At 38.9% G+C, this 27,959-nt stretch overlaps 1 protein-coding gene across 1 annotated transcript in view; it reads left to right on the top strand.

Annotated features, from left to right (window-relative positions):
* The first annotated feature begins 537 nt into the window (after positions 1-537).
* Positions 538-27,959, top strand: part of Thoc1 (THO complex subunit 1) — a 42,053-nt gene continuing 14,631 nt past the window's right edge. Inside the window, exons 1-11 of the mRNA XM_051163951.1 lie at positions 538-698; positions 3,260-3,333; positions 3,425-3,485; positions 4,917-4,983; positions 7,458-7,576; positions 8,334-8,382; positions 8,874-8,969; positions 13,804-13,886; positions 15,283-15,356; positions 20,242-20,350; positions 27,409-27,540. Coding sequence (XP_051019908.1) covers positions 645-698; positions 3,260-3,333; positions 3,425-3,485; positions 4,917-4,983; positions 7,458-7,576; positions 8,334-8,382; positions 8,874-8,969; positions 13,804-13,886; positions 15,283-15,356; positions 20,242-20,350; positions 27,409-27,540 — 918 coding nt within the window. The 5' untranslated portion in view covers positions 538-644. The remainder of the gene's footprint in view (positions 699-3,259; positions 3,334-3,424; positions 3,486-4,916; positions 4,984-7,457; positions 7,577-8,333; positions 8,383-8,873; positions 8,970-13,803; positions 13,887-15,282; positions 15,357-20,241; positions 20,351-27,408; positions 27,541-27,959) is intronic.

Here is a 27,959-nt window from a genome sequence, read left to right on the forward strand (position 1 = left end):
GATTGCCCAACCCTGTAATCCGAGCAATTAGGAGGCAACCAGGTGCATCTTTGAGTTCAAGGTTAGCCTGGTCTACCTAGAAAGTCCCAGGCTAGCCAGAGATACATAGGGAGGCCATACCTCAAATAATAGTAACAATAAAATAACTACTCATGAGTCTGCAATCCACATTTGCCTAAGGCCATTTCGTTCTTTACAACTCTGTGAAACGGGTGTTACTCTAACTTCCCAGATTCAGGGTCCATGGACCACCGGGCTGTCAAGACAAATCCAAATTCTGTCGCCACTCTGGCACTCAGACTTCCGGGAAGACCGCAGGGGGCCGCAGTGCCACTGCTTCTTCTGGCAAGCCTCAACTTCCCGCGAGCACTGCCTACTGGCACCGCCCCCGAAAGCGGCACCAAGCCGTCAGTCGGCCGCCAGGAAACCCACCAGCCTCGCCTGCGCCCAAGGCTGCGCTGACGGACTAGACACTCATGGCGGCTCCACCCCAAGGGTCGCTCCAGAGCCTGGCCTAAGACGGCCGGCCGCCCAGCCCCTCCGCTCACTGGCCGCTCTAGCCGTGCCCGGCCGTCTCGCTGCTCCCGGCCTGACGTCATCACCCGGCGCCGCAGCTGGGTGGTTGGGCACGCGCAGCCAAGAAGATGTCTCCGACGCCGGCGCTTTTCAGTTTGCCCGAGGCGCGGACGCGGTTTACGGTGAGCTGAGGGCCTGGAGGCCGTGGTTCTGACCAGACGCCACTCTTTCCAGTTCTCTCCCTGAAAATTTCCCAGACTTGGGAGGATTTACACCGCCGCGTCCGCCCCTGGCCCCTTCCGGGACTGACATTCAGGGAAAGGCGCACTAGCTGGCAGGTCCCGAAGCCCCTGGTCCTGGTCGTCTTCTTGCGGGCGAGCGTGGAAAGCTCATCCGCTGGCTAGCTCCGTCAGCTCCAGCTCCTCTGCTAGCTGGGTTGAGCAGTTGTCTCAGGAGAAACCCTGAAGTCCGCCGTACCGCCCCGCCTCCTATCCTGCCAGGAGACTAATCTGTCAGCCAGTTCATCGCCCGTGATCATTTCATCCAGAGATAGATACAGAGCTCCTAAACGGAAAGAGGCAAATTGATCACCTTGGGGAGGGGTACCAACTGGGAAGAGTTACCAGCCGCAGCTTCGTTCTTGCCTGTTTGGGAAAGGGTAGTTGAACATTTAGGAAACAGTTTGATGATGGCTTATGTGTTAAAATGGCACTAAAATAATTCATTTTCTTGTCTCTGGCATATGACCTAGAAACTAAGACACCCCTAACCCCTCAAAAAGCAAAATTGAAGTGACTGGCTTTTCTCGGTTTTCTGACTTTAAATCCAAGGTCCTTTTTGTGTTAGCCATCCCATCAGTATATGTTCAGAAGGACACTGTTACAAGCTTTTAGGCCCATCATGGTACAAATGGTAGCATGTGTATTAAGATGCGCGTTTCAACCAGATGTTTAACTGTGTTTAGGTAGTTGTAACGATGCCAGGAGAAAATTATGTGAAAGAAAAGATATTTTTCATAATCAGTAATTGTTTTAAGTAGTTTTCTGCTTTGCAAGGTGTTTTGTTGGTTTATGTCATTAGAAACATTTTCTTCTGTTACAGTAGCCCTGAAGGAACATTTCCCCCTTTTCTCTCAGTCCTGGGCCTAGAACATGCCAAGCAAAGAACTCTACCACTGAACGACAGAGTTCTTTAATTGGAGATCACTTGGATTAGTGTTTCTCAAGCTTTGCTGTTAGTGTTGTCTCCTGGAAATCTTGTGAAATAAAGATACTTAATCATTAAATCTAAAGTGGAGGCCAGAAATTCTGTTTGGTTTGTTTTTCAAGACACGGTTTTTCTGTATGGCCTTGGCTGTCATAGAACTAGCTCTGTAGACCAGGCTGGCCTTGAGCTCACAGAGATCCACCTGCTTCTGCCATATCAGTGCTGGGATTAAAGGTTAGCGCCACCACTGCTCCACCAAGAATCTGCATTCTTGAAAGTTCACTGCAGTGCCACTGCCACTGATAATAGTAAGGATCTGCGTACACTACCATCCATCTTTAACTGGTAAGGGTGGAGACTCAAAAGAAAGGAATGATCCCCAAGTTACTCAGCTTTTCTAGTAATGGAGCCAGGAGTGGACACTTATTGTATAGATTTGAAGCCTTTATGAACTAAAGATGGCTTTCCAAATATGTGCAATAACTGCAATATTTTTGTCCTCTATAAATTATGGCCAGTTTAAGACAATCATTTATTTATTCATCACTTCGATGTCCCTGGTACTCTGCTATCTGAGCAAAATGCCTGAGTCTGAAAGAGTGTATAGACTGAGTGAACAAGTAGATTCTTTTTTTTTTTCCTTTAATTTTTGTTCCAAAGTGCAGAGACAATTTTTTTTAGGTTTTTCTTTTTTAATTTAAATAATTTATTCAGATTACATCTCAACTGTTATCTCCTCACTTGTATCTTCCTGCTCTCCCCTCCCTCCCTCTTTTATCCTGTTCCCCTCCCTTAGGTCTGACAGAAGGGGACATCCTCCACCACCATATGACCACAGCCTATCAGGTCTCATCCTGGTAGCCTGCTTACCCTTTTTCCCCCTCTTTAAACAGATGTGAAAAATAAACAGGTAGAAAGAACAGCATGAGTGTGTGAACATGCTGAAATGAGGTTGATAGGAAAGGACTTTTAAACACTGCCACGCTTCCAGTGCATGTGCGGTTGGTAACTGTAGAGTAATGTCACGGGGATGGGGGGGCGGGAGTGCAGAGGTGGGGTGTCTTAGAGGAACTACAGAATTTCAAGACCAAACATGCAAGTAAAGAACCATATAAAGGGTCGTTGTTGTTTAGACAGGGTTTTCTCATGCAATCCAGGCTAGATTGGAACTCAGAATCCAGGCTGACCTTAAACTGATGATTCACATGCTCTGCCGCCCCAGTGCTGGTTACAAGATGCTCCACCATATTTAACAATATTTTTTTTTAAAGCAGGAACTTGCATGTATGTGATATGTAGGAAAGGGAAACCTGTGATGCCAAAGTCTAATTAGAAGATCTTGCTAGGTTTCATGTAACAAGGATCAAGATTATTACAAGGTATTATAAATAAAGGTTACAAAAAATGACTGGCAGAAAATATTACCAAGTTAAAAACATGATTTTCTTTTTTTAGTTAGAAAGACATAATTGATGAATGGTAAATTTTCATGAACAGCAAAACCTTCTTACTTCAATTATCATTTTTATTTTTGTAGAAATCTACCAGAGAGGCCTTGAATAACAAAACTATCAAGCCATTATTGAATGCCTTCAGTCAGTTACCTGGCAGGTAAAGCACATTGTCCAAAAGGACTACTTCCTAAATGTTTATATTAATAGTGAACTATTTGTGAAATGAAGATGGTTTTTGTTTTTAATAGTGAAAATGAAAAAAAATGTACCCTTGACCAAGCTTTCAGAGGTGTTCTGGAAGAAGAAATTGTAAGTATTTTTTCCTTTTATTTGTTGTTAAAGTTTTCTGGCCAGTTAATAAGTCATGTTATTAGAAATTGCTTTATTATTGGAGTGGATATTTAAACATGGCATCTGTTTTCTGAGCATTCTGCCTTTTAGAAGCAGCATTGATAGGAGAATGTCCTCATTAAGACTCTCAGTAGCTCAGGTACTGTGTAAGGCTTTGATGATAAGGAAGGTTTTTACAGTCAGTCTAAAAGAGCAAGATGGCTTGGCAGGTCAAGGTGCCTGCTACAGAGCTCCATGGTATGACTTTGATCAAAGTTGTCCTAACTTCAAACACACACTGGAACGAACGAACGAACACACACACACACACACACACACACACACACACACACACAAATACATTTTTTAAAAACGTAGTTTTAGGGCTAGAGAGATGGCTCAGTGGTTAAGAGTGCTGCCTGCTCTTCCAGAGGTCCTGAGTTCAATTCCCAGCAACCACATGGTGGCTCAAAACCATCTATAATGTGATCCGATGCCCTCTTCTGTAAATAAAGCACTCATATTCAATAAATAAATCTTTAAAAAAAAAAACAAAAAAAAAAAACGTAGTTTTAAAAGTAGATCCTCCCTCTGCTAAGTAAATGATGACATACTGTGTAAAGGCATAAGTGGTAGTCCAAGGATGTTAAGAATAGAGCTAGGATTTAGGATTCCATGCCATCATTTTCTTGCTGGATCTTCCTCATCCATAAACATACATAAGTAACTAAGACTTGTGAAGACATTTAATCCAACCATGAGGCCCTATACATTGCCCTTAGCAGAGATCCTGAATGAAAGAAACTAAGGGTTTATTTTTGGTCATGCAGAAATTGGGTTCCATAGTGGTAGAGTCTCTTCTGAAGGCCATAATACAGTTTTCCCCCTTCTTTCTCAGAGAATTCTAGGTCAGACCAGTTGATTCTTTTTTTTTTTTTTTTTTTCAGACTTAATCACTTCTCTGTTGTGAGTTACTGAAGAAATCACTTTCCTTTCAGAGTTTCAGCTTTATTTGTAAGAAGGGCAATATCATTCTGTTAGTGTTGTCTGACACAACACAGTGAGCACTCTGTGATGCTCACTGTTATGGTTAATATTAGATTAAATCCAGGCCCTGCTTTTGTCCTTTTGACTTTTAGTCACAGCCTTAGAACTTTTGTACCCAGTAAATTTATTGTCTTAGTCATGCAAAAGTTACCATTTTCCCAAGCCTACTGGATTTTGATTGAATCACTCTTTACTGCTTGACAGAGCTTTATAGTATGTATATTATTGTTCATGTTTTCCTATCTTAGAACATAATTCTGTATAAGATATTTTTATTTCTGTATAAATGCTTAATTTCATGGAACTTGCTTTATTGTTATCAAATTAGTCTGACTTCTAATAAAATTGTTTCTCTATTGATAGATAAATCACTCAGCATGTGAGAACGTTTTAGCTATTATTTCTCTTGCTATTGGGGGAGTAACCGAAAGTGAGTATCACTTGTTCTGTTTGTTTTTTAAGGTTATCGCCCATACCTCTACCCCTGTCTGGTTTTGTGTGGCACTGGAGACTAAACATAGGGCCTCATGCATGCTACTACTACTGGTCTACCTTTCCAGCCCCGTGGTCATTGTTTGACCCCTACCTTTGCCAAGAATTTGTTTATACTTATTTCAGATTAGCTCAATACTTATTTCTCGTATATTATGTCATGCACATTTGCAATTTCTTTGTTTTTCAAGTGTTTTAATCATATGCAAATACTTACTAAACATCTATTATATGCCTAGTACTAACTTAGGATTTGGAGATTCAGTGGTGAATAAATCATAGAGCCATCCTGTAAGAATCTAATGGGTAGGGCCAGGTGTGGTGGCACACGCCTTTAATCCCAGCACTCAGGAGGCAGAGGCAGGCAGATTGCTGTGACTTCAAGGACAGCCTGGTCTACAACATGAATCCAGGACAGCCAAGGCTACACAGAGAGATCCTCTCTCAGAAAACCAAAAAAAAAAAAAAAAAAAAAAAAAGAGAGAGAGAGAGAGAGAGAGAGAATCTAATGGGTAATTGAGAAAGGAATGTGTGGATATCTTACTGTGTGTTGATATAATAAAGGGAAGATGACTCTATAAATTAAAAATGTAACGGAATCAGGAAGAATTTTTAAAAAGGAATATGGGTTGGGATTCATGACACATACCTGTAATCTAGTGCTTGTAAGGCTGAATCAGGATGGCCAGATATTTGAAACAGGCCAAGACCCTGTTCCCCAAAATAAAAGAAGGAGGAGGAGAAGAAGAAGAAAGATCCAACCTACAAATAGGGACCTGAGGGATTAAGTTTGCCAGAAATAGAAAAGGAACTAGTTACACAAAGGCCAGGCTCAGCATAGGTAGAATGTGTGTTATGAGAATGGCAAAGGAAACAAGATGTGTGGGTTAGTTTAGAGGCCATTGTATTCATGCTAACAGGCATCCGTAGAAGAATAAGTGCATTGGGGCAGACTGGGCAGTACTGGGGTGCTGGAGAGAAGGCTCATTGGCAAAGGGAGCTAGATTGAGTTCCCAGAACCAATGTGGATGCTTACTACTGTAACTCCAGTTTAGGGGACCTAACACCATCTTCTGGCCCTAGAAGTATACATACATTCAGGCAAAACACTCACTAAATTAAAAGGAAAATAAATCTTGCCAGACATGCACATCATCAATCCAGCTTTTGGGAGGCAGAGCCAGACAGATCTCTGAATTCCAAGCTAGCAAGGCTTATAGTGAGAGTCTATCTCAAATAAAATAATCTTTTAAAAACATGCAGGGGATATCTCTATGGCTCAGTAATTAGGAGCACTTGCTGTTTTTGCAGAGGACCCAGGCATCTCATAACTACCTGTAACTCCAGCTCCAGAGGAGATGAAGTCCTCTTCTGGCTAATACAGGCACCTGCATAAAAAACACATAAAATAAATAAATCTTTTGTAAAAATGTATCAGTGCCAATACAGGATTAGTTTAAGAGACGTTAAATACAGCAGATACTTATAGTTTTAGGTCTAGCCTGTCTTCCTGCTATGGTTATCTAGCCTCTGCCCGAGCAGGCCTATTGATGAACTTCTTTGGGTCCTGTTCAACAGTTAAGATCACATCAACCGCCAAGCGTGGTGTCACACGCCTTTAATCTCAGCAGTGGGGAGGCAGAGGCAGGTGGGTCGATGTGAGTTCGAAGTGGCATACAAAGCGAGTCCAGGATAGCCAGGGCTACACAGAGAAACCCTGTCTTGAAAAGCAAAAAGCAAAAACAAAGAAAAAAAATGACATCGACCTTATATTGGTTGAAATTGTTCCCCTTTTGCTACGCCTGGTTCTAGACAGTATTCTTTCCATAGAGTCCAGATGTGTTCTGACCAGTGCTGAGTACAGCTGGAAATGGCGGCCCTTTTCTGGACCTACTTTATTTACTCAGTGTTTTGTTTTTGTTTGTTTTTGGTTATCGAGGCAAGATTTCTCTGGATAGCCTTGGCTGTCCTGGAACTCTCTTTGTAGACCAGGCTGGCCTTGGATTCACAGCGATTGGTCTGCCTCTGCCTCCCAAGCACTGGGATTAAAGGCAAGTGCGACCATGTATGGCTTTTTTGTTTGTTTTTTACTCAGTGTTTTTATGCTTATATTGACCACAGATTTTTCTACATGCCATACACAGTTGGGTACTTTTAAAACACTGTGTTATAAGTACCCGTAACCTTAAATAGAAGGGAAAATAAATAGAGATATAAAAGTACTATTAATCAGTGTAAATGGCCTTTTCTTAGGGAAAATCTTTATTGCTGTTCTTTACTGACATTGATTTTAGAGACATACAGTAGCTTTTACTTTATCATTACTTCGAATTATGGCCTGTCCACAGAGTGGTTTTTCATGGGCTGGTTGACAGTGTCAGAAGCTCTTGTTGACTTGCACCTTGCTTTCAGGTGTCTGTACTGCGTCCACACCATTTGTGCTGTTGGGAGATGTCTTGGACTGCCTTCCTTTGGATCAATGTGACACAATATTCACTTTTGTCGAAAAAAATGTTGCTACTTGGAAGTCAGTAAGTGCCTTGGTTTTCTTTCCTGATAATATTGTCTCTAAAGAGAATTCAGAAAGTAGTTTTGTTTGGGGCTTCTTTGCTAATAATAATTGGTGGTTACCAAAACATTTGTCCCTATGAAAGAACTTATATACTCTGATTTCTTGGGAGAATCAAATAAAAATCAGATGTAGAGAAAATTTTGAAGTACAAAACTTTATAAAAAATAACTTGAAAGTACATACTTTGAACAAGGCATAGTGTTGTGAACTTGTGAGGTGTAGGTAGGGAAACTGTGTGCCAGGATAGCTTGGTCTACACAGGGAGAACCTGTCTCAAACAAATAAGAAAGCCTGGGCATGGCTCAGCAGTTTAGAGCACTTGTTACTCTTTCAGAGAACCTAGATTTAATTCCTAGCACCCACACTTGGTGGCTTACAATCACTTATAACTCTAGATGAAGGTGGTCTGATGCTTTGTTCTAGCCTTTGCAAATACCAGACACACATGTGGTGCTCATACTACATGCAGGCAAGATACTCATAAATAAAATGAATAAATTTAAAACAATTTTTTAAAGGTAAAGTAAGCATGCACACTTCTAGATGTTTAGAGGTTATTCAGTGCCATGCTCTTTTGCATATCCAAATGAAAATGCTTTGAAATAAGTGAAGTAGACTCTCTTACATTAGTGCTCTTTAATATTTCAATTCCTATGACTTCCTGAAAGGAGTGAGCAACTTCCAAAGTGTAGTAATACTTTTGGTCTTAATTTCAGAATACATTCTATTCTGCTGGCAAAAATTATTTACTACGAATGTGCAATGGTAAGTAATTCAGTATTAAATTATTGCTTTTAAAACTGAAAGTAAACTGGGCGTGGTAGCATATGCCTGTAATCCCAGCACTGGGGAGGTGGATCTCTGAGTTCAAGGCCAGCCTGGTCTACAAAGCCAGTCCAGAACAGCCAGGGCCACACAGAGAAACCTTGTCTTGAAAAATAAAAACAAAAAACTGTGAATGTGATCATAAAAATACATGGTTTATTAAATACCAATAAAAATGTCTTGAAAGTAGATTAGAATCTTTGTTTTTAAGTTAACAGTCTTAATTTATTAAAACTGAACATTGACTAATATTGGTCTTGTCCACAGAACTTTGTTTCTAACTTATAGTATTTTCTGTAACAATGATTTCTGCTTCCATTTAGAGAACCTTTGCTTTAGAAAAAGGCTGAACAAATAGTTTAAAATTCAGGTACAATTGTAATGAACATAGAATGACCTCTTCTGTGTTATTCATTTGTAAACATTGCTAGATCTCCTCAGAAGATTATCTAAATCTCAGAATACAGTTTTCTGTGGACGAATTCAACTGTTTTTGGCCAGGCTTTTTCCTCTATCTGAGAAATCAGGTAAGCTTTTATACATTAAATTCTTTGCAAGGAAATCTCTTCCAGTTTTTATTGATTTAAAATCTGTCATAATAAGAAAACAACATAAAAAATTGCAGCATAGACAATTGCTTTATTTTCTTGTAAATTTACCAGCCCTAGCTATAAGTAATCTTAAGTTCAAAGTTTATTAACAATGTGCTAATGCATCATAGCAGTACATATGTAGGTATGAACTATTCGGTCTGTATTTCATCTCATAGTATAAACCTATTCTTTGTTTCCATTTTTTGTTTCAGTGATTGCTGTTTAGTCATATTTAATTTCTTTAATTAATTTTACAATATTTAGATGAAAAATTGATTTTTATTTTATATATATGTCTGCACATATGTATGCATACCATGTATTGCCCATGGACCTGGAGTTACAAATGGCTGTAAACCACCCATGTAGTGTGTGTGTCCTCTTTAAGAATACTCGCTATTTCACAATGTTTTACTGTGAAATGTAACTCAATGAAAAGTGTATTGCGCATGCTGGGCGTGGTGTAATCCTGGCACTCCCAAGGCAGTGGCAGGCAGATCTCCGTGAGTTCGAGGCCATCCTGGTCTACAAAGTGAGTCCAGGACAGCTGTCTCGAAAAACCAAAAAGAAAAAAGAGGAAAAAAAAAGTATATAACGCAAACATAATAATGAGGCAAACACTCGTATAACCATTATTTGGCTCCAAAACTGGAACACTGCTAATTCTCTAGAGCCTTTTAGAGTCTTTGATCTATTCAGATACACCATATATCTTGGATTTGTTTGTTCCCTGCCTTTAATACACTACTGTGATGATTGTATTAAAACATGGTGTGCATACAATGGTCCATGCCTATAGTAAGCTTACAGACTATGTTCATGGTGGGTTTGTGTGCTTTCTGTTGTGCTAGGTCTAGCTTTTCTATCTTTCCTAGTCATTCTTGGTTAGTGCTAATAATGTGTATACTACTTTCTGCATTTCTGATGTTCTATCTGTGGTTATTTCCTCTTAGCCATTTTTTAGTATAGAATTTGTTTTAGTTAGAATTTCTAATGTTAACGATAAACATCATGACTAACAGTAACTTGGGGAAGAAAGGTTTTTTTTCAGCTTACAGCTCCATCACTGAGAGAATTTCAGCAGGAAATGACACAGAAACCATGGAGGAGTGCCACATACTAGCTTGCTCCTTGTGGCTTGGTCAGTTTACCTTTTCCCCCTTTGAGACAGTGTCACACTGTCTAGCTCCGGCTGTCCTAGAACTCACTGTGTAGGCCAGGCTGGGACTAAAGGCATGCACTACCAAGCTCATCAGTTTGCTTTCTTACACACTCTGGGTGTGCGGTGGCACAGCCCACAGTGGACTGGGCCCTAACCCATCAGACACTAATTAAGAAAATGCCATACAGCTCAATCTTAGAGCGACATTTTCTCAATTGTGGTTCCCTCTTCCCAGTTGACTTTAGCTTATGTCAAGTTGACAAACAAACACACACACACACATACACTCACACTCACACACACACACACACACACACACCACAACCAAGTAGAACTGTTGTAATACTTGACATCATTTTCATGAAATCTTTATTTCTCTTTAATTCTTATAAGAGTTCAGCAGCTTTAAAATGCTAAGTTGGTATTAGATAAATTTCATTTCATTTGTGATAGTCTTTATCTTCTAGTCTCTCATTCTTTGTTATTTTTACTAAACCTTTTATTACATTTTTTGCGTGCATGCATATGTATACATGCATATGGAGATCAAAGGGCAATATGTGGGAGTCAGTCCTGGGTATTGAACTTATGTCATCAAACTAAGCCATTTCGTGGTCCTGGTTTTGTGTTCTATAGAATAATAAGATGATAAGCCAGGTGGTGGTGGCGCACCCCTTAATCCCAGCACTCGGGAGGCAGAGGCAGGCGGATCGCTGTGAGATCAAGGCCAGCCTGGTCTACAAAGTTAGTCCAGGACAGCCAAGGCTGCACAGAGAACCCTGTCTCGAAAAACTAGAAAAAAAAAATATAAGATGTCTAACTTTTGGAAGATTTTTTTTTTTCTCTGCTTTTAAGATTTCCTTTGATTTTGCTATGATGTGTCTGTGTGTGGATTGCTTTTTGCCTAACATTCTTGAGGATTTTTGACATTTTAAATTTGGATTCATGTCTTTTACCACTTTCTTAAAAATTTAGTGATTACCTCTTCACATTTTTTAATTACTTCTTTTTTTTTTTTTTTTTTTTTGCATTTCTAATTCTATCTTTCATTCCTTGACTGCATTCTCTGTCTTTTCTCTCCCTTTCTGCCTTTCCAACTGAATGTTACTCTGTCTCTCTCCCTCATTACACTCTGAGTAGTCTAATGTGGTTCTGATTTCTGGAAGGCCTTTCACTTATTAGTGCTTTACTCCCTATTGATACTTTGAAGTTTGTTCTTTAGTTTTAAAACATGGTAAGCATTTCTTGTTATCTATGTCTGATCACTTCAGAGCCTTATATTTTTGGTAGTCTGTTTCAACCATCTGTTTTTGGATTTTTTTTAACTTAGAATGTCTTGTCTCTTATGCTTCTGATAACTGTTGTATGTTATTTTTTGAGGGGGATAGTTTTGAGAGAGGGTTTCATTGCTTGTATAATACCCTAAAAATGGATTGTAGCCAGTGAGGATAGCTCTAATCTAGCCAAGTTCAGGGCCTGTTACTCTCTTCATCATCCAGAAAATTCAGCACTAGGCTAACAGTTTTTTCACCGTTGCCTGAAGTCATAGATTTTAAGATGGCTTAATATGATATTTCTCCATTTATCAGATTCCTCTCCTTCCTTTGGCCCAAAAAGCTACTAATACAACCACTGAATTTCACATTTGATTCTTTCTGATAGGAATTACAAAGATAGCATAGATATCTGCATATTATCACATAATATTAGTAGTGTATAACTCTAATAGTTATTAACACTAAAAAATCAACATTATTACAGTACTCATTGTCATAGACATTTGAATTTCATCAACTAGATCAATACTTCCCTTTTCTATTCCAGGATCCATAGTACATTTACTTTCCATGTTACCTAGTCTCCACAATGACAATCCCTTTGTCTTTGCTTATCTTTCATGGTTTGACACATAGAAATTGAAGTCAGGTCTTTGAAGAACACAGAAGGAACTGAGGTACCTTCTCAAAGCATCATTTTTAAATTGATGTTGACATGCCTTGTACTGACAATGTTATCACTCATTGCTTAGTTAAGATGGTATCTCCTATTATTCTTGTGTATTAGGATTACAGTTTTTCCCTTTGCGAACTGTAATACTTATAAGGAGGGATGACGTTTTGAGATGATGCACAGATACTTCTTTTCTCCTCAATCTTTGCCTGCTAATTTCTGTCAGTGCACCTTGACTGATATGAATATTATTAGGGCATCACGGTAATTGTCTCACCTTTCTTTGTCTAATAATGGTGATCCCTCCACAAGGGAAAGTTGTCTTCTTGCTGGCTTCAGTTACCTCTTTCTAAATGAACTGTGGGTATTCAAATCCTTGGGTTTGTCTTTGTGCGCGTGCATGTGTGTGCGTGCGTGCGTGCGTGTGTGCGTGCGTGTGTGTGTGTTACATAATATATAATGGTTTGTTTTTGTTCTGTTTTTTTCGGTCCCCCCCCCCCCCACATTGTTCCTGTTTCTGCCACTGGGAGCTCTTTCAGGTTTTCTTGGTATAGACTATTATCCAGGCTTATCTTTCCCAGCTATTTTTTCAAATAGCCAATTTCCTTTTATTTAGAAATGGTAGTTAAGAGCACTGACTTCCAGAGGTCCTGAGTTCAATTCCCAGCAACTATATGGTGGCTCACAACCATCTGTAATATCATCTGATGCCCTCTTCTAGTGTACAGGTATACATGCAGGCAGAACACGGTATATGTAATAAATAAATAAATAATTTTGGTTTTGTTTTTTTGAGACAGGGCTTTTCTTGTGTAGCCTTGGCTGTCCTGGACTCACTTTGTAGACCAGGCTGGCTTCGAACTCACAGCAATCCTCCTGCCTCTGTCTCCCAAGATTAAAGGCATGCACCACCACACCTAGCCTAAATAAATAAATCTTAAAAAAAAAAAAAAAAAGGAATGGTAGTTAAAGCCAAGATTTAGACCCTAAATAAAAGCCAGGATCTGGAACTAAGATACAGCTGTTGTCTAGACCCTCTCAGCAGGCAGAAAAAGTTAAATAATCTGGCCATCTTGATAATGTTTTTATTCATTATATCTTCTCAAACTGAAATACATGGTTTGGCAAAATTCTAAGTACTCTATATCCTTGGATTTGTTTGAATGTTGTGAATAAAAAGGACTAACTCAGCCTTGTACAGTAGCATTCAGGAGGCTGAGAGGCAGGAGAGTCATCAATCTGAGCTACATGGTACGATTCTATCTCAAAAAATAGATAAATTATTTGTTACTATAATTTCAACAGAATTTTGAGTATTCTAGAGGTACCTTAAGGAGTAAATTTTATCCAGGCATGGTGGTGCATGCCTTTAATTCCAGCACTGAAAGGCAGAGGCAGGTGGATCTCTGTGAGTTCAAAGCCAGCCTGGTCTACAGACTGAGTTCCAGAACAGTTAGGGCAATGGAGAAAAACCCTGTCTCAAACCAAAACAAAAATTATTTAAGTGTTTGAAAATCAAGTGTGGTGGTTATTTCCGATTTCTGTATTTGCTTATTGGTAGATTTGGTATTTTATGTTTTGGTAATGTGAAGCAAGTCATGTTCTTATGCAAGTTTTAAGTGACAGTGCATTTGCACGAAAATCTCTTTTCCATAGGTCTTAACTTGCAAAGTCAGTTTAACCTGGAAAACATCACTGTTTTCAATACAAATGAGCAGGAAAGCACCCTGGGTCAGAAGGTAAGGCTGGTAAGAAACCATGCTTAGAAGTTTTTGTTATGAAGACTGATATAAAACGGTGTCTTTAAATCACCAAAAATGTAGACTTTCAACTTCATTTTTAAAAATTAATTCATGTGTGGGTTCGTATGCACATGGGGAGGGGAGCATATGTGGAAACCAGAAGACAACTGTGCAGAATTTCTTCCTCTGTGAATTTCAAGGATTGAATTTGGGTAAATAAGCTTCTACAACAAATAAATTTACCTGCTGAGCAATTTCATTTGGCCCTTCATTTTTAATATATAGAAGTAATATGCATTCTTGTAAAATATGAAACAGAATTCACAATACAAAATATAGTGACTGTAATCAGAGTATGTGTTACTGAGTAGCTTGTCCTCTGTTGTCGTGGGTGCTAGAGAAGCTGTGCTCAGCTCTTTCTGGTCATAGCCATAAGGCAACGACAGTGGGAAAGTGTTTTCCACTTTGAACATTATTTATAGTTTTTACATGTTTTCTGTAAGTGCACATTATTTCTATAACCACTCCTAATATTCTACAATTAATCTTACAAGACTTTTGAGTACTTGTACAAATTAATGTTATTTTTTTCCTAAATAAGATGATATATACAGCTCCTAAGTTCATTTTCTTCTTTAAATTGATATGTTTAAATTTAATTACAAATTAGATTTCAGAATGGATGTACCATAATTTCTTGTTAGTAGACATTTAAGTCATCCTTTTGTTTTGTTTTTTAATTTAAGCCAGGGTCTCACACAGCCCAAGCTGATCTTGAACTCACTGTATAGCTGAAGATGACTTTAGGCTCTGATGATCCTTTTGCCTTCATCTCCCAAATGCTGGCTTGTGTCACTCTGCCCAGCTCAAATAATTTCTAGTAGTAAGAAACTGTTACCATTACAGTGAATTGTATGTATAATTACTAACCCATGCCTGTATCTCCTTAGGATAAGTAAAATTGCTTAGTCAAAGTGTGCGTGCATTTCAGATTTTGTTGTTGCCTCTCAAAAAAGGTACATCTATATGTATTGCTGCCAGTAACAAGGGAAGACTGCCTGTCTGTTCTACAGCCTCACACCCACGTTAGCTTCTCTCCTGTGCTACTACTTCTACTATTTTTATTAATTATTACTCTTTGCTTCAGTGATGAAAAGTATTTGGAAAATAAGGCGACTTTTGTGCTTTTACACGTGACCATGTTACGTTATTGTCATACAACTCTTGGTTTTCTGTTGCCTAATATTCCCGTTGCCTTAAAGATTATAGATCTGAACAATTACTATAACTAGGCTTCCCTAGCAATATAAATTACCTAATTATATAGCATGTCATCTTTTGCTCAATGACTACTTCATGACAGAGTGGGTTTTATTTTGGTTGTTTTGTTCAGCACACAGAGGATAGAGAAGAAGGGATGGATGTAGAAGAAGGTGAAATGGGAGACGATGAAGCACCTACAACTTGGTGAGTTTGTAGAGCTTAAGATTTCCTGACTTACAAAGATAGCCCTGTAATGAGACATCAAATACTGGAATGAGGATACAGAGGAGGGGGAAATTGTGCTTATAGGTTTCTCTTATGTACACCTTTCACGTATGTTAAAATAATAAACCCTGAATCACTAGTAGGCTATATCAGTTGGCTTCTAAATTACGGGCAAATACTTAACTATTTGAGCAGCCCATCTTACACACATCATAACCAGTGGCAATGTTAGCCCTTTCCATTAAACCATGGACTTCATGCTCATGGTAAGTGTACTGACTTAACGACATACAAAGAATTACAAACTTCCCTTTCTCTCTTTCTCTTATCACTCTTTTCCTACCCTTTGTAGTTCTGAGCCTTTGTTGCAGGTGATCTCTTCACAGTGCTAGTTAGAAGCAGTGAGGAAGACGGGGACCAGAAGATCAGAGTCTTCCAGCACATCAGAATAGCAGTCTTCCGTGTCTGAAGCAATAGGCATTGCCATCAGTTATAAATGAAAGAATTTCTATAATTGCTGCCCAGATCAATAGGGGACTCCTCTGTCTGCACAGAGTGAGGTATTTCTTTTTTTTTTTTTTTTTTTTTTTTGAGACAGGGTCTCCCTGTGTTAGCCTTGGCTGTCCTGGACTCACTTTGTAGACCAGGCTGGCCTCGAACTCACAGCGATCCGCCCGCCTCTGCCTCCCGAGTGCTGGGATTAAAGGCGTGCGCCACCACGTCCGGCTAAGAGTGAGGTATTTCTGATATCCCAGATTTCAGATTCAATCAGCTAGTCATAAAGGAAACTGTTGGAGGTGATATATCCCCAGATTTTCCTTTAGTGCTTGCTTGTAGTCATATGGCTTAAACAAGTGGTTTCCTCTAAGTGAGTTGTGGTAGTACCTTTAAAACGTAGCAGTTGTGCCTACTCGCTGTGGTTATAGAAAAAGATTCAGAAAGATATTTTTCATGGTAGTTGCTGATGAAACATGCAATGGAAAATGTAAAGGACACAGAAAAGTATCTCTTCATTTTCCAGTCATTTTCTAATCATTGTTCATTATCCTAATTGTGGTTACTCTTTTTTAAAGACCAATTTGTTTACATATATTATGAATAGAATGGACTATTAGGGTCTGCCTGTGTAAAACTGGACAAAAGTAGTAGGCGCTCAGATAATGAGTTACCTGAAGTGTAAACAGAACCCCAGGGATACTGTGCTGGCTAGTTATGCTTGGCCTAGTAGAAAGCTTTCAGGTTTGTTGTTTGATAATAGTCCAAGGGCTAAAGTGCCTGCTGCCTGAGATTGATCCCCAGAACACACATGGTGGAGAGAACTGACTTCTACAAGTTGTCATTGACCTCTGTGTTCATCCTATGACATACACACACATTCAGACACACTAAACAAATGCATATATAAATGTAAAAATAAGTAACTCATCCACAGGAATGTTGTTGAAATAGAATCTAGCACTCAGCTATCATTGTCTATTGTAAATAGTTTATGAATGGAGGAAGAAAGTATAGGGAGAGTTATAATTCTTTATAAACTTAAGAACTGAATTTAGCTATTGGAGAGGTAGCTTTAGCTCAGCTGTTGATACTTATTTTAGTACAGGACCCAGTTTTCCTTGCCAGCACTCACATGGTGTCTTACAGCCTTCTATAGTAATCTAGTTCCAGGGGAAGCTAATGCTCTCTTCTGACCTCACGGTACATATACATGCATACAGGCAAAACCCTCATACTATTAAAATAGGTCAACCTAAAATAAAAATAAAAGAACTGAGCTGAGTATGGTGGCGCGTGCCTTTAGTCCAGCATTTGTGAGACAGAGGCAGGCGAATCACTATGAGTTCTAGGCCATCTGGTCTACAAAGTGAGTCCAAGACAGCCAGGGCTACACAGAGAAACCCTGTCTTGAAAAACCAAAAGAACTGAATTTATGGGTCGGCTTGGTGGCACATACCTTTAATCCCAGCCTTAGGGAGCTAGGGCAAGTGGATCTCTATGAGTTCTACATAGCAAGTTCTAGACCAGCCAGGCCTACACAGAGAGACCCTATCTTAAAACAAAAACAAAACAAAACAAACAAACAAAAAAGAGCAAAAAACCACAACAAAAAAAAGTAGGATTACAAAGCATATTACCTAAGAATTTATACTATGGAGTCTATTTTAGATTTGATTTAAATAATGAGTAAACATTTTTATACTAAAATTTGTGTATAAGATTCTATAAAATGAGGCTGAGAATGATGGTGCATGCCTTTAATCCCAGTGCTTGGGAGGCAGAGGCAGGAAGATCTCTGAGTTCAAGACCAGCCTGGACTACAAATTGATTCCAAGACAGCCAGGGCTGTTACACAGAGAAACTTTGTCTCAAAAAACAAACAAACGAACAAAAAATTCTGTAAAATGGTTCAATGGAGCAGGAATAGTAGTATAAACCTTTAATCCCAGAAAGGATCAGGCTGCCTTGAATTTAAGGGCAGCATGGGTAATGGAGTAAGACCCAATCTCAAAATAATGACAGCAAAAAGAAGTTCAACACAGTAGAGAAAAATTGCTTTTTTGGAGCATTTCAGTTTAAGATACTTAGGTAACATTGTATCATTCTGTTGTTGATGTTGTGATGGGGTCTTCCTTTGTTGGCCACACAACAAAGGCTTGAGAGATCATTCTTAACCTAACATCTGGGTTTGAACACATCTTACTTCAGCCATTGTTCTAATTGATTCTTGCTTATAACTGGTACAAGCCTATATTCCTAGCTGCTGGGGAAGTGAGGCAGATTCTATTTAAACAGTTTTCCTATGGATGAGTTTATCAACTTTTATACTTGTGCATTTATTTGTTTGGTGCATATATAAATCCATGTGCCAGAGCACAAAAGCAAAGGCCAGAGGATACCATGTGGAAGTCAGTTCTCTTTTTCCATTATGTGGGTGGAGAGATAGTAAAACCGTGTCTGTCCAACAGAGGCGGGCAGGACAACCAGGGCTACATAGAGAAACCCAGTCTCAAGAGAGAGACAGAGGCACAGACAGACAGAGACAGACAGACAAAGGATGCAGCTCTGTAGTAGAGTACTTACCTAGCATGCTTGAAATCCTGGGCTCAATTCCCTGTGCTACAATATATTCTGTGGGTATATGTGGGCACGGGCATGCGCGCGCGCGCGTGTGTGTGTGTGTGTGTATGTGTGTGTGTGTGTGTTACCCTAATAGGAAATCCACAAGTTTTTATAGAATAGTAAAAGTGGACAGTAAGTTGGTGTTCAGTGTGTAGACGCAAGTTTATTTAGAGAAATGGAGGTATAGCTCAGTGGAGCTCTTGCTTGGCAAACACAATCCCTAGATTCAGTCCTCAACACCAAAAAAAAACCAGTTAATTTAGCCATGAAAGAATAGCATCTAGCAAAGGAAGTGTAACCATCAAGTGGGAGATATTTTGACTCAACTATAAAAGATTCTTAATATATTCATACTGCTTGAAAATTTACTCTGGAATGGAGGTGCATCTCAGTGGCAAAATATTTGCTGAGTTTGATCCCCAGCACCACAGAAAATAGATGAAATTGATTCTGTAAAACATGTCAACACTAAGCCAGTTATAGAAGGCTGGAAATGATAATCAGCAATTTGGAATACAATTCTTCAGACGACAGTTGTGAGGACCTGAGCTGGAATCTTCAGAATCAGTGTAGACCCAGGCACTATAGCCCTCAGCTCCTATAGGAGAACAGCCAGAAGTCCACACACAGCTAACTTACACAGACCCTGCCTTGAAGAAGGTGGGAGGCACCTGCACTTACACACATAGACACATCATAAACACACATATACATGCACACATACAGAGGAAGACAACTGAAAACAAAAGATCCTTTTTTTAAAAGGATTTCTTTTTATTTATGTGTGTGTCTGTCTGCATGTAGGTATGTGCACATGAGTACAAGTGCCTCTGAGGCTAGAGAGATGTCCAGTCCCCTAGAACTGAAGTTTCAGGCAGTTTTGAGCTGCCTGATGTGAGTGCTGAGAGCTGATCTACGGTCGTCTGCAAGACAGTAAGGGCTCTTAACTGCCAAACCATCTCTCCAACTCTTAAATAAACAAAAGATTCTTATTGATGTCAAGCATTAAATTATATTTGGATCTTCTAGTGACTGAGACAAAAAAACAAAAATGGACATATAAATGGCTGCATGATTCTCTCTGCTAGAGACAACCTTCCATTTACTGTGGTCCCACATCGTATTGTTGCCAAATTGGAAGTTGAATTAGTCATTAGAGAAAAGGCCTATTTTTGTGATACTAACTTGATTTGTTCCTTACCTAATTGTCTCATACTTCCTTTCCTAGAATAGTGGATAGTTATGATAATGCCTGTGGCATTATCCACTTAAATTGGTTTAAGTCTGGAAAGAGGCATTCCAGCATTGGCAGGTTAGTACTTACAGGGTAGTCTAGGAACTCAGATTTCTTCTGACTTCTTTTTCCAGAATATGTTGCTCCTTTTTTCTATAGCACAATAAGACAGATGGTAAAACATGGCCCAAATATTGCACATATGCCTTCTTCCAACTAATTTCACATGGCTACTCCTAGCAGCAGGAAAGATCAAGTCATTAGTCTTTCATTCTAAATAGCCATATGTTTTGTCAAAATTCAGGGGTTCTACCAGTGTATAGAGGGTCTGTTGAGGTTTTCTAATCCCTTCAGATTGTTTCTAAAAGTTTATATAATTATTTCTGAATGTATGCTTTTTAAGGGATAGAAGCCTTTTATGAGCTTCTGAAAAGGTTTTGTGGCCCAGGAAAGAACATGTATATGTCTGTCAAACGAGTTAAGTGATTTAATGTAATATTTATTTTATAGCTCTATTCCAATTGATTACAACCTGTATAGAAAATTCTGGTCACTTCAAGATTACTTCAGGAACCCTGTACAATGCTATGAGAAGATTTCTTGGAAAACTTTTCTCAAGGTGGGTTACTAGACACAATCTCTGAAGCTGATCCTTCACGGATAATGGCAGAAGTAGACTTTATCTTGTCCAAATACTTTTCACTATAGAACTTTGCCTCTGGTGTTTCTATACCTGTTATATAGTACACAAAAACTAAATTGTGAATTGATTCTTAACCACTGACTTTGTAGTAGAGTTTTAAGTGGCTTAAGGTTAAAAGTTAATAATTAAAGCTTTGAAGGTTTATTTTTAATAGAAATTGCTGCTTACTTAAATTGATAGTTTTTCATATACCTTCTACATTTGAAGTATTTTTGAAGGGTTTATTGAGAAGTAGGAGACAGATACCACAGCAGGAAGAGGGCTTGAAAGGAGTTGTCCTGCCCAGTTGTTTTCTCCCAGTTGTCCTATTAAAACAGGGGACATAAAACTATAGCCCCTAGCTAAGTCAGTCTGCTTTGTAAAGAGGTGGTGTGGGATATTTGATCCCATTGTGAGCCTCATGTCTGTGAACTGGAAAAACCTGTTTCTTTGTTGCATTGTGGCTCAGCCCCCCCACCCCACACACACTATTAACCTAAGTGCTTTCTGTAAGCAAGAGCTAAATAAAGCCAACCATAGGTCAAGAGGCAGAGCAAGAAAACAATTGGCAAGGAGTAAACTTAAGTAAATACAGGAAGGAGGAACATTAAGTTGAAGGGTATTTAAGACAGTATGGAGGAAAGGGGACTTTTTCCTTCTGGGATGTCAGTGGAGTAGGAAGGCCAGCTCGGTGCTTTCTCTACCTCTGTGAGCTAGTAGGTTTTCATCCCAGCAACTGGCTCCTGAGTCTTTACTGGTAAAATCAGACGTCTGGGACTTTGTTTTAAAAAACAACATTTTGTCTTCCCCCCTTTTTGTCTAAGTAAAAAGGTCTTTCTCTAAACTATATACCACCTGGTTCTAATTACACTCACAGTGTCCAGGCCACTTATATTTAGCAGCATTAGAGGAAGTACACTAATATCTATCCTATTTTGGTGAGTCCAAAGTTCTGTATTTAAATCACTTTCTATAATAACTTGCATCTTAAAACGTCTTTTGTTGTTGTTGTTGTTTGTTTTGTTTTGTTTTTCGAGAGGGTTTGTCTGTGTAGCCTCGGCTGTCCTAGACTCACTCTGTAGACCAGGCTGGTCTCAAACTCACAGAGATCCACCTGCTTCAGCCTTCCCTGGAATTACAGGCATGTGCCACTGCACCTAGCTAAAAACAACTATCTTAAATACCAAATAACTTAAGCTTAACTGTGAGACTCTAACTATTTACTTTTCAACCCCATCAGCAGCCTGAAAAGGATAAATATTATTTGAATAAACAGGAAGTGCAGAGCAAGCAGCTTCCAAAACTATAAAACTGACAGAGACTGCTCGCCATCTGGACAGTCACCCAAGATTCTTCTGGAATGTTGGAGCATCCATCTCTTTGGACTACTGGCCCAGAATATCTGACAGATTTTGAAGACCATCTATCTATCTCAGTATAATTGAATAGGCAAACATTGCTTGTCTCTGGCCACTGATTATGTCATTAACATAAAAAAACAAACAACAAAACAAACCTGTGACTAACTAAAGTAGTATCTAACAAAATCACTAGTTTGACTATTATTTTGCATTTCTTAATTATCCTAAACAGTTTGTAATAAGCTTTCAAAAGGACTAAAACTTCACATTGCATTTTTAATAGGTACAATACCTTAAAAAGAGTTGATATATAATATGTTGTAACCAAAATATAATCTTAATTTTGTATCAGTACACAAAGATACGTAAGAGTAGATCTAGTAATCTACCCGTGTTCCCTATTATTCCTATATTGTTACTATAGCCCCTTATTTTTTTTAAAGGAACGATTTAAACTCTAAGACAGTTAAACTATTTACAATAATGAAGCTATTGCCTAAGTTTCCACAATGTTCATCTTGGCTGTATTTGGCAGTTTTAGGATTAAGTAGTTTTTAATTCAAAATTCAGTTAAATGTTCATGTCAGTCTCACATGAACTCAGCGATTTGAATGTTCTGAGCAGTTTGTAGTCTGAAGCTGACCTCTGGGTGGTGACCCTGGCGAGATAGAACATAGCCGTCAACCCAAAGGTGCCCACTATTTGCTCGGGACCTGGCAGCAGAAGAGGCAGGGAACAGTTCTGCCCAGTGGTCAGCACTACACAATCCAGGAGGGCTCATCCTTGTAGGGCCCATCCTCTTCTAGGACACTACTTGGCCAATTTACTCTTTTTCTTGGGACATTTACCCCTCATGAGCCCTCCTTTTTTTCTTTAGATGTTTCATTTGTCCAGTGGCCTCTGGATTCCTTAGGTTGGATGCTTTTATTCTCCTGAAAAATATAAAAGCAAAACCCTACCTCAACCCTAGCTCTGGAGTAATTTCTTTTTTTTGCGGGGGGGGGGGGGGGCGGTGGTATTATATCTTTCTAGAGCAAAATGCTTTTTGGAAACAGAAAAAGTATTATCTTTCAACTGAAATTAAAAAAGAATTGTTTCAAAAATTTGAAACTAAATATACCTTTAAGTGTATTTATTCTTAGATTACGAAGGACATTAACTTTCAGTTTTAGCCTGTCTTTTGCAAGTGGCTTTTAAATTTAAATCAGTATAATTCCTATGTTCTGGCCTCTGCTTCCCAAGTGCTGGGAATAAAGGCATGAACTACCACCGCCACTGTGTTCATTGTAACCCTAGAATTTAAGAAACAACTAATTTATAGAGATCCTCCTGTCTTTGCTGGGATTAAAGGCATGGGCTACCACCGCCCTGCTCAATTTTTCTTTTTATCTTAGCTCCAAATTACTCCAACTCTTGAAGACTTAGGAAACAAATTTAAACTGTATTGACCCTTTGAATTTACTTAAAACATTTAGAGTCTCTCAATTATGTTTTTACTATCAAACAACAAAAATATTCTTTTTATTTAACAAGAAAATTTTAGTCTTTATAAGTCAATTTAAACTGAATGATTAAGCTGTACCTATCCTTATTCAGAGCTCTCCTGTTCTAATATAATCTTTATCAATTGTTTTTTTCTTTTCTTTTCCAGACATAATTCACTTTATTTTTCTTGTATAAAAAAAACCTCTCTGTGGTAGCCACAGCTGGAGCCTGGATTCTCTGAACAGGGACTCTGGTGTGGGTTTTCACAAGATGATCAGTGAATTCCTGACAAGGAGACTTGGTGAACAGTCTCTTTCTAGAGGCCAGGTGTCAGATAGCAGTAGGTCTTGGAGATGGCATCAAAAGTGGCCTCAGCAAAGTTGTCCAGGGTGGCAGTGCAGCCCCTGGCTGATGTGTAGCAGTCATCAACACCAGCCACCATCAGTAGCCTCCTGGGCACAGGAGCAGAGATGCCTGTGGGGGTAGGGATGAGATGCACCATAAGAGAGCCACAGCAGCCTGTCACCTTGCACAGAACTGTGTGTGGCTTGCCAACCTTGTTCCCCACACAGAGACAATGGAAAGGTTGGCCAAGACAACGGCCCCTCAATGACGGTGGCTACCTCCTTGGAGCACTTAACACCAAGACCAACATGACCATTGTAGTCTCTAATAGCGACGAAAGCCTTGAACCTGGTCCGCTGGCCAGCCCATGTCTTCTGCACTGGCATGGTCTTCAGCCCCTTATCCTTTAGGGATGCACTCAGGAAAAAGTCAATAATCTCGGTTCCCTTAATGGGCATGGAGAACAGGTAGATCTTCTCCAAGGACTTGATCTCCATGTCCTTAACCAGGTGGCCCAGCTTGGTGATGGGATCCACTCCTTGTCTTCGGTTTTACCTCCACGAGCACAGCAGCCTCGACCAAGGCTGTGGCTGCAGGCCCCTAAGACCTCCTCAGAAGCTGCTGCAGCCTCCTAATCCTGGGCCCCAGGTGCTCCAGGCCCTCCTGCGGCACCAGCATCATCCGCCATTTGGTGTTTTCCCAAGGAAGAAGAAGCATCTTTATCAGTTTTGATGGGTATCCATAACCCTTCTTCTGCTGTGGAAACAAAGGCGAAAACCTCTTCCCCAAAGTAACACACATCTGGGTTTCTATTCTGAGGTCACCACATCTTTAAAATACACACACTGATTTAATTTAGCAGGGTTTTTTTCTATTATCCAATGACCTTTGTGTCTTGCTTATGTACAACCTAAAGGGTCTGTGACTGTTCTTAGTAATACCTTTAAATATTTTTCTCAGAAGCATACTTTATTCTGAAATTGGGGGAATGTGAATCTGTGCTTCCACTGCTGCAACAAATCACATCCCCATAAACTCATGACTATCTTAGCCACATATGGCTTTACTTTTCCCATTTGTCTTTCTGGACTTATACACTTATATACTTGACTCATTTTGCACTTTATTTTATCTGAGACAAAGTTCCAATCCCTAGAAACTGAATATTTACCTCCTGAAGAGTCCATTTTGGATGCCAAGATTTTGGTGAAATTATTGTTACATGTGCTCCTCTGTCTACTAAACCTTCTATTTCAATGCCGTATTTCAGCTTAGGTTTCTGATCATTTATAGCAGCCTACCAAAATACTTGTTTTCTGCTCTCTCCTGATTTTGTTTTATCTATTGAAGCTCTTCTGTCCTCGATTATATCCAAAGCAAGGTTGGTTTTAACAACAGGCCTTACATCTTTTAATTGCTCTGTAGAAGAGTTTCTCTGACACTGACAGGGAATGATTGAATCAGATGTTGGGGCCTTTGGGCAGTTCCCTAGGACATTTCCCTGTGGCAAAGGGTTGCCTTGCCTGTCCCTTGTTGATCTGTGTTCATTGGTCTGATACTGGCCTTCACCATGCCTTCTGCATACTCCAGAAGACTGAAGCCTTCTTTTTGGATTATTTCTTGAAAAAACATTTTTTCTAGGAAGGCCTTGCCTACAATCTCTTTTTAAGTGACCTTGCTTACCACAATTAAAACATGCCATTTTGATTTTTCTTAAGACTTTTAGAAATTACTTCTCCTGTCAGATTAGTATCACAAACCTGTCATATTAGCCGTATCTCTAATCCATTCCTCTACTGGTGCTGATCTTACCTTTAAAGGTCTAATCAACCTTCTGCATTCTGAATTATCATTTTCAAAAGCCAAAGATTCATCAATATTTTCCTGACTTCTGAATCTGATATTATTCTATTTATAGCTGAAGTCAATCTTGGCAAAAAAAAAAAAAAAAAAAAAAAAAACAGTGGAGGCTTCTTTTGGGCCTTGTATAATTTTAATAAATGACTCAGACCTCTTTCCTGATTCTTCAACCTTATTCCAACCATTTAAAGTTGCCTAATGACATGACGCCAAGGTATGATCATCAAATTCAAGCTGCCTTTGTAAATAACCATGTTGTCCTTCACCTAGCAACTGCTCCTGGGAAATATCAATACCTCTGGCCTAATTTTGTTGTTTTATGGCCCTAGCTTCCTCTTTCCACCACTTTCACTACTATAACTGAGGACCAGCTTCCAATATTTCTGTTGCCAAGTCTTTCCAGTCTTGGGGGATATTTCTGTTCTGAGTTGCCCATGAATTTAATATCTCCTTCACATTGGATGAATGCATATCATAGGAAATAATCACTTCCTTAAATCTCCTCAAATCTAATGTGTCTATAGGATTCCTTTAACTTCTCCATAACCTTGGGGGTACTTACTGTCTCCTGGTAGGTCCTGTGTACTAACTGGATAAACTAAAGTTGGTTTTCTAGCAACCTTGGGCCTCTCCCTTTTAGTTTCATTATGTGGTGGCATGGTAGGCTCTTGTCTAAATTCCTCTGCCTGTATCTTACTATTTTTCTTAGTTTTTTTCTAAGGCTCACTTAAATTCCTCTGTATATGGGTATTTTTCTTATTCTCGTATATAAGTCTCATAATTTTCATTCTAAGGCTTGTATCTTAGCAACCCATTTTTTTCTTTAAGTGGGTATAGAAAGCCATTATGGCTATTAAGAACAAAGTATGAAATACCAAAGTGGCAATCATAATTGGCATTGAACCAAGTTCAGTTATTTAGCTTTTTTTCCTGCTTCAATTTTTAAGCCATGTAGAGTAGCCCTATACAGAGTCCTGAGCCTTTTATTATGGTACTTCTCATTCTTAACTTTCTTGTTAAGGACTTCCCACATCTGATGGCCTCCTACTTTGTCTGCAGCTGGAGTAATTTCTCTGTCTGTAGGGTTGTGCCAAAAGTTAGAGTGTAGAAATGTTTTTAAAACAAAATCTGAAACATTTGATTTTTACCAATAAAGACTCAGGAGCCAAATGCTGACCTTCCTAGCTGACCTTCCTACTCCACTGACATCCCAGAAGGAAGAAAGACCCTTCTCCTCCATACTGTCTTAAATACCCTTCAACTTAATGTTCCTCCTTCCTGTATCTACTTATGTTTACTCCTTGCCAACTGTTTTCTTTCTCTGCCTCTTGACCTATGGTTGGCTTTATTTAGCTCTTGCTTAAAGAAAGCACTTAGGTTAATGGTGCCTATGTGAAGGCTGAGCCACACCACAAGAAACAGTTTTTCCAATTCATAATCTCGGGTTTCCAATGGGATCAAATATCCTGCAACAAAAAGGTTAGGCTATAGTCATGATGGTTCATTTATCTGTGGTTTTTCTGCAGTGTGATGGCAGGGTTTAGCATTTGGAACTGACACCATAAAGCCCAAAATACTCAATGTCTGTGCCTTTACAAAACATTTGCCAACCCTGTCTTAGAAGAATCCTCATATTTGTCTTGTAGAAATGGAAGGTTGTGATTCAAATTTTTTTAAAAAATAGTTTTTAAAGCAACATGGTAAGTGTTTGTGTTAATTTATATGCAGTTTAGAGGAATGGCACCATCCAAATTGAGATTAAAATGGTGAGTGAGAAATTATAAGGGGTTATCTTCTCAGTTGAATTATCATCTTACTGTTTTATTAATCAGGGCACATAAAATGTTTGCTGCTTAATAATTCTAAGTATTTGATACAGAAAATCACTAAATGAAAAATTTATAACAATGTCAAAGAAAACTCCTTTTTTTTTTTTCTTTGCAGTATTCTGAAGAAGTTTTAGCTGTTTTTAAGAGTTATAAATTAGATGACACTCAAGCCTCCAGGAAAAAAATGGAAGAACTGAAAACAGGAGGAGAGCATGTCTACTTTGCAAAGTTTTTAACAAGTGAAAAGGTACAAGTCTTCTTTCCCACTAAGTGTGAAGGATTTTCTCTAAAAGTGCAGTCTATGTTCAGTAGACTTGCTTTTTACTTTTGGTTATAACCAAAATTGGTTTTAGTTTGAAATTTTCATTTCTTACTTGAACAAACAGGACTAATTTGATCACCAAGTATTTCTCCATTAAATCACTTGAGTAAACTTACTTTAGAATGTGTGTACTTAATTACTTTGAACTGTTTATATTTTAAGGTTTAAGTTAGCATTTAATTTGCATTTATAAAAATATTTTGCAATTCATTTATTATATGGTTAAAAATAAGGGGCTTTAAAGTTCCCTGTTGATTTTATATGCATTTTAGTGAGTTTTGTTCAAAGTGGCACATTGGGTTTATGTTTTACTCACTCCTTTTGCTGCAAATATAGCAGTGACA

Source organism: Acomys russatus, chromosome 20 (genome assembly GCF_903995435.1).
Source record: "Acomys russatus chromosome 20, mAcoRus1.1, whole genome shotgun sequence".
NCBI classification, from domain to species: Eukaryota; Metazoa; Chordata; class Mammalia; order Rodentia; family Muridae; genus Acomys; species Acomys russatus.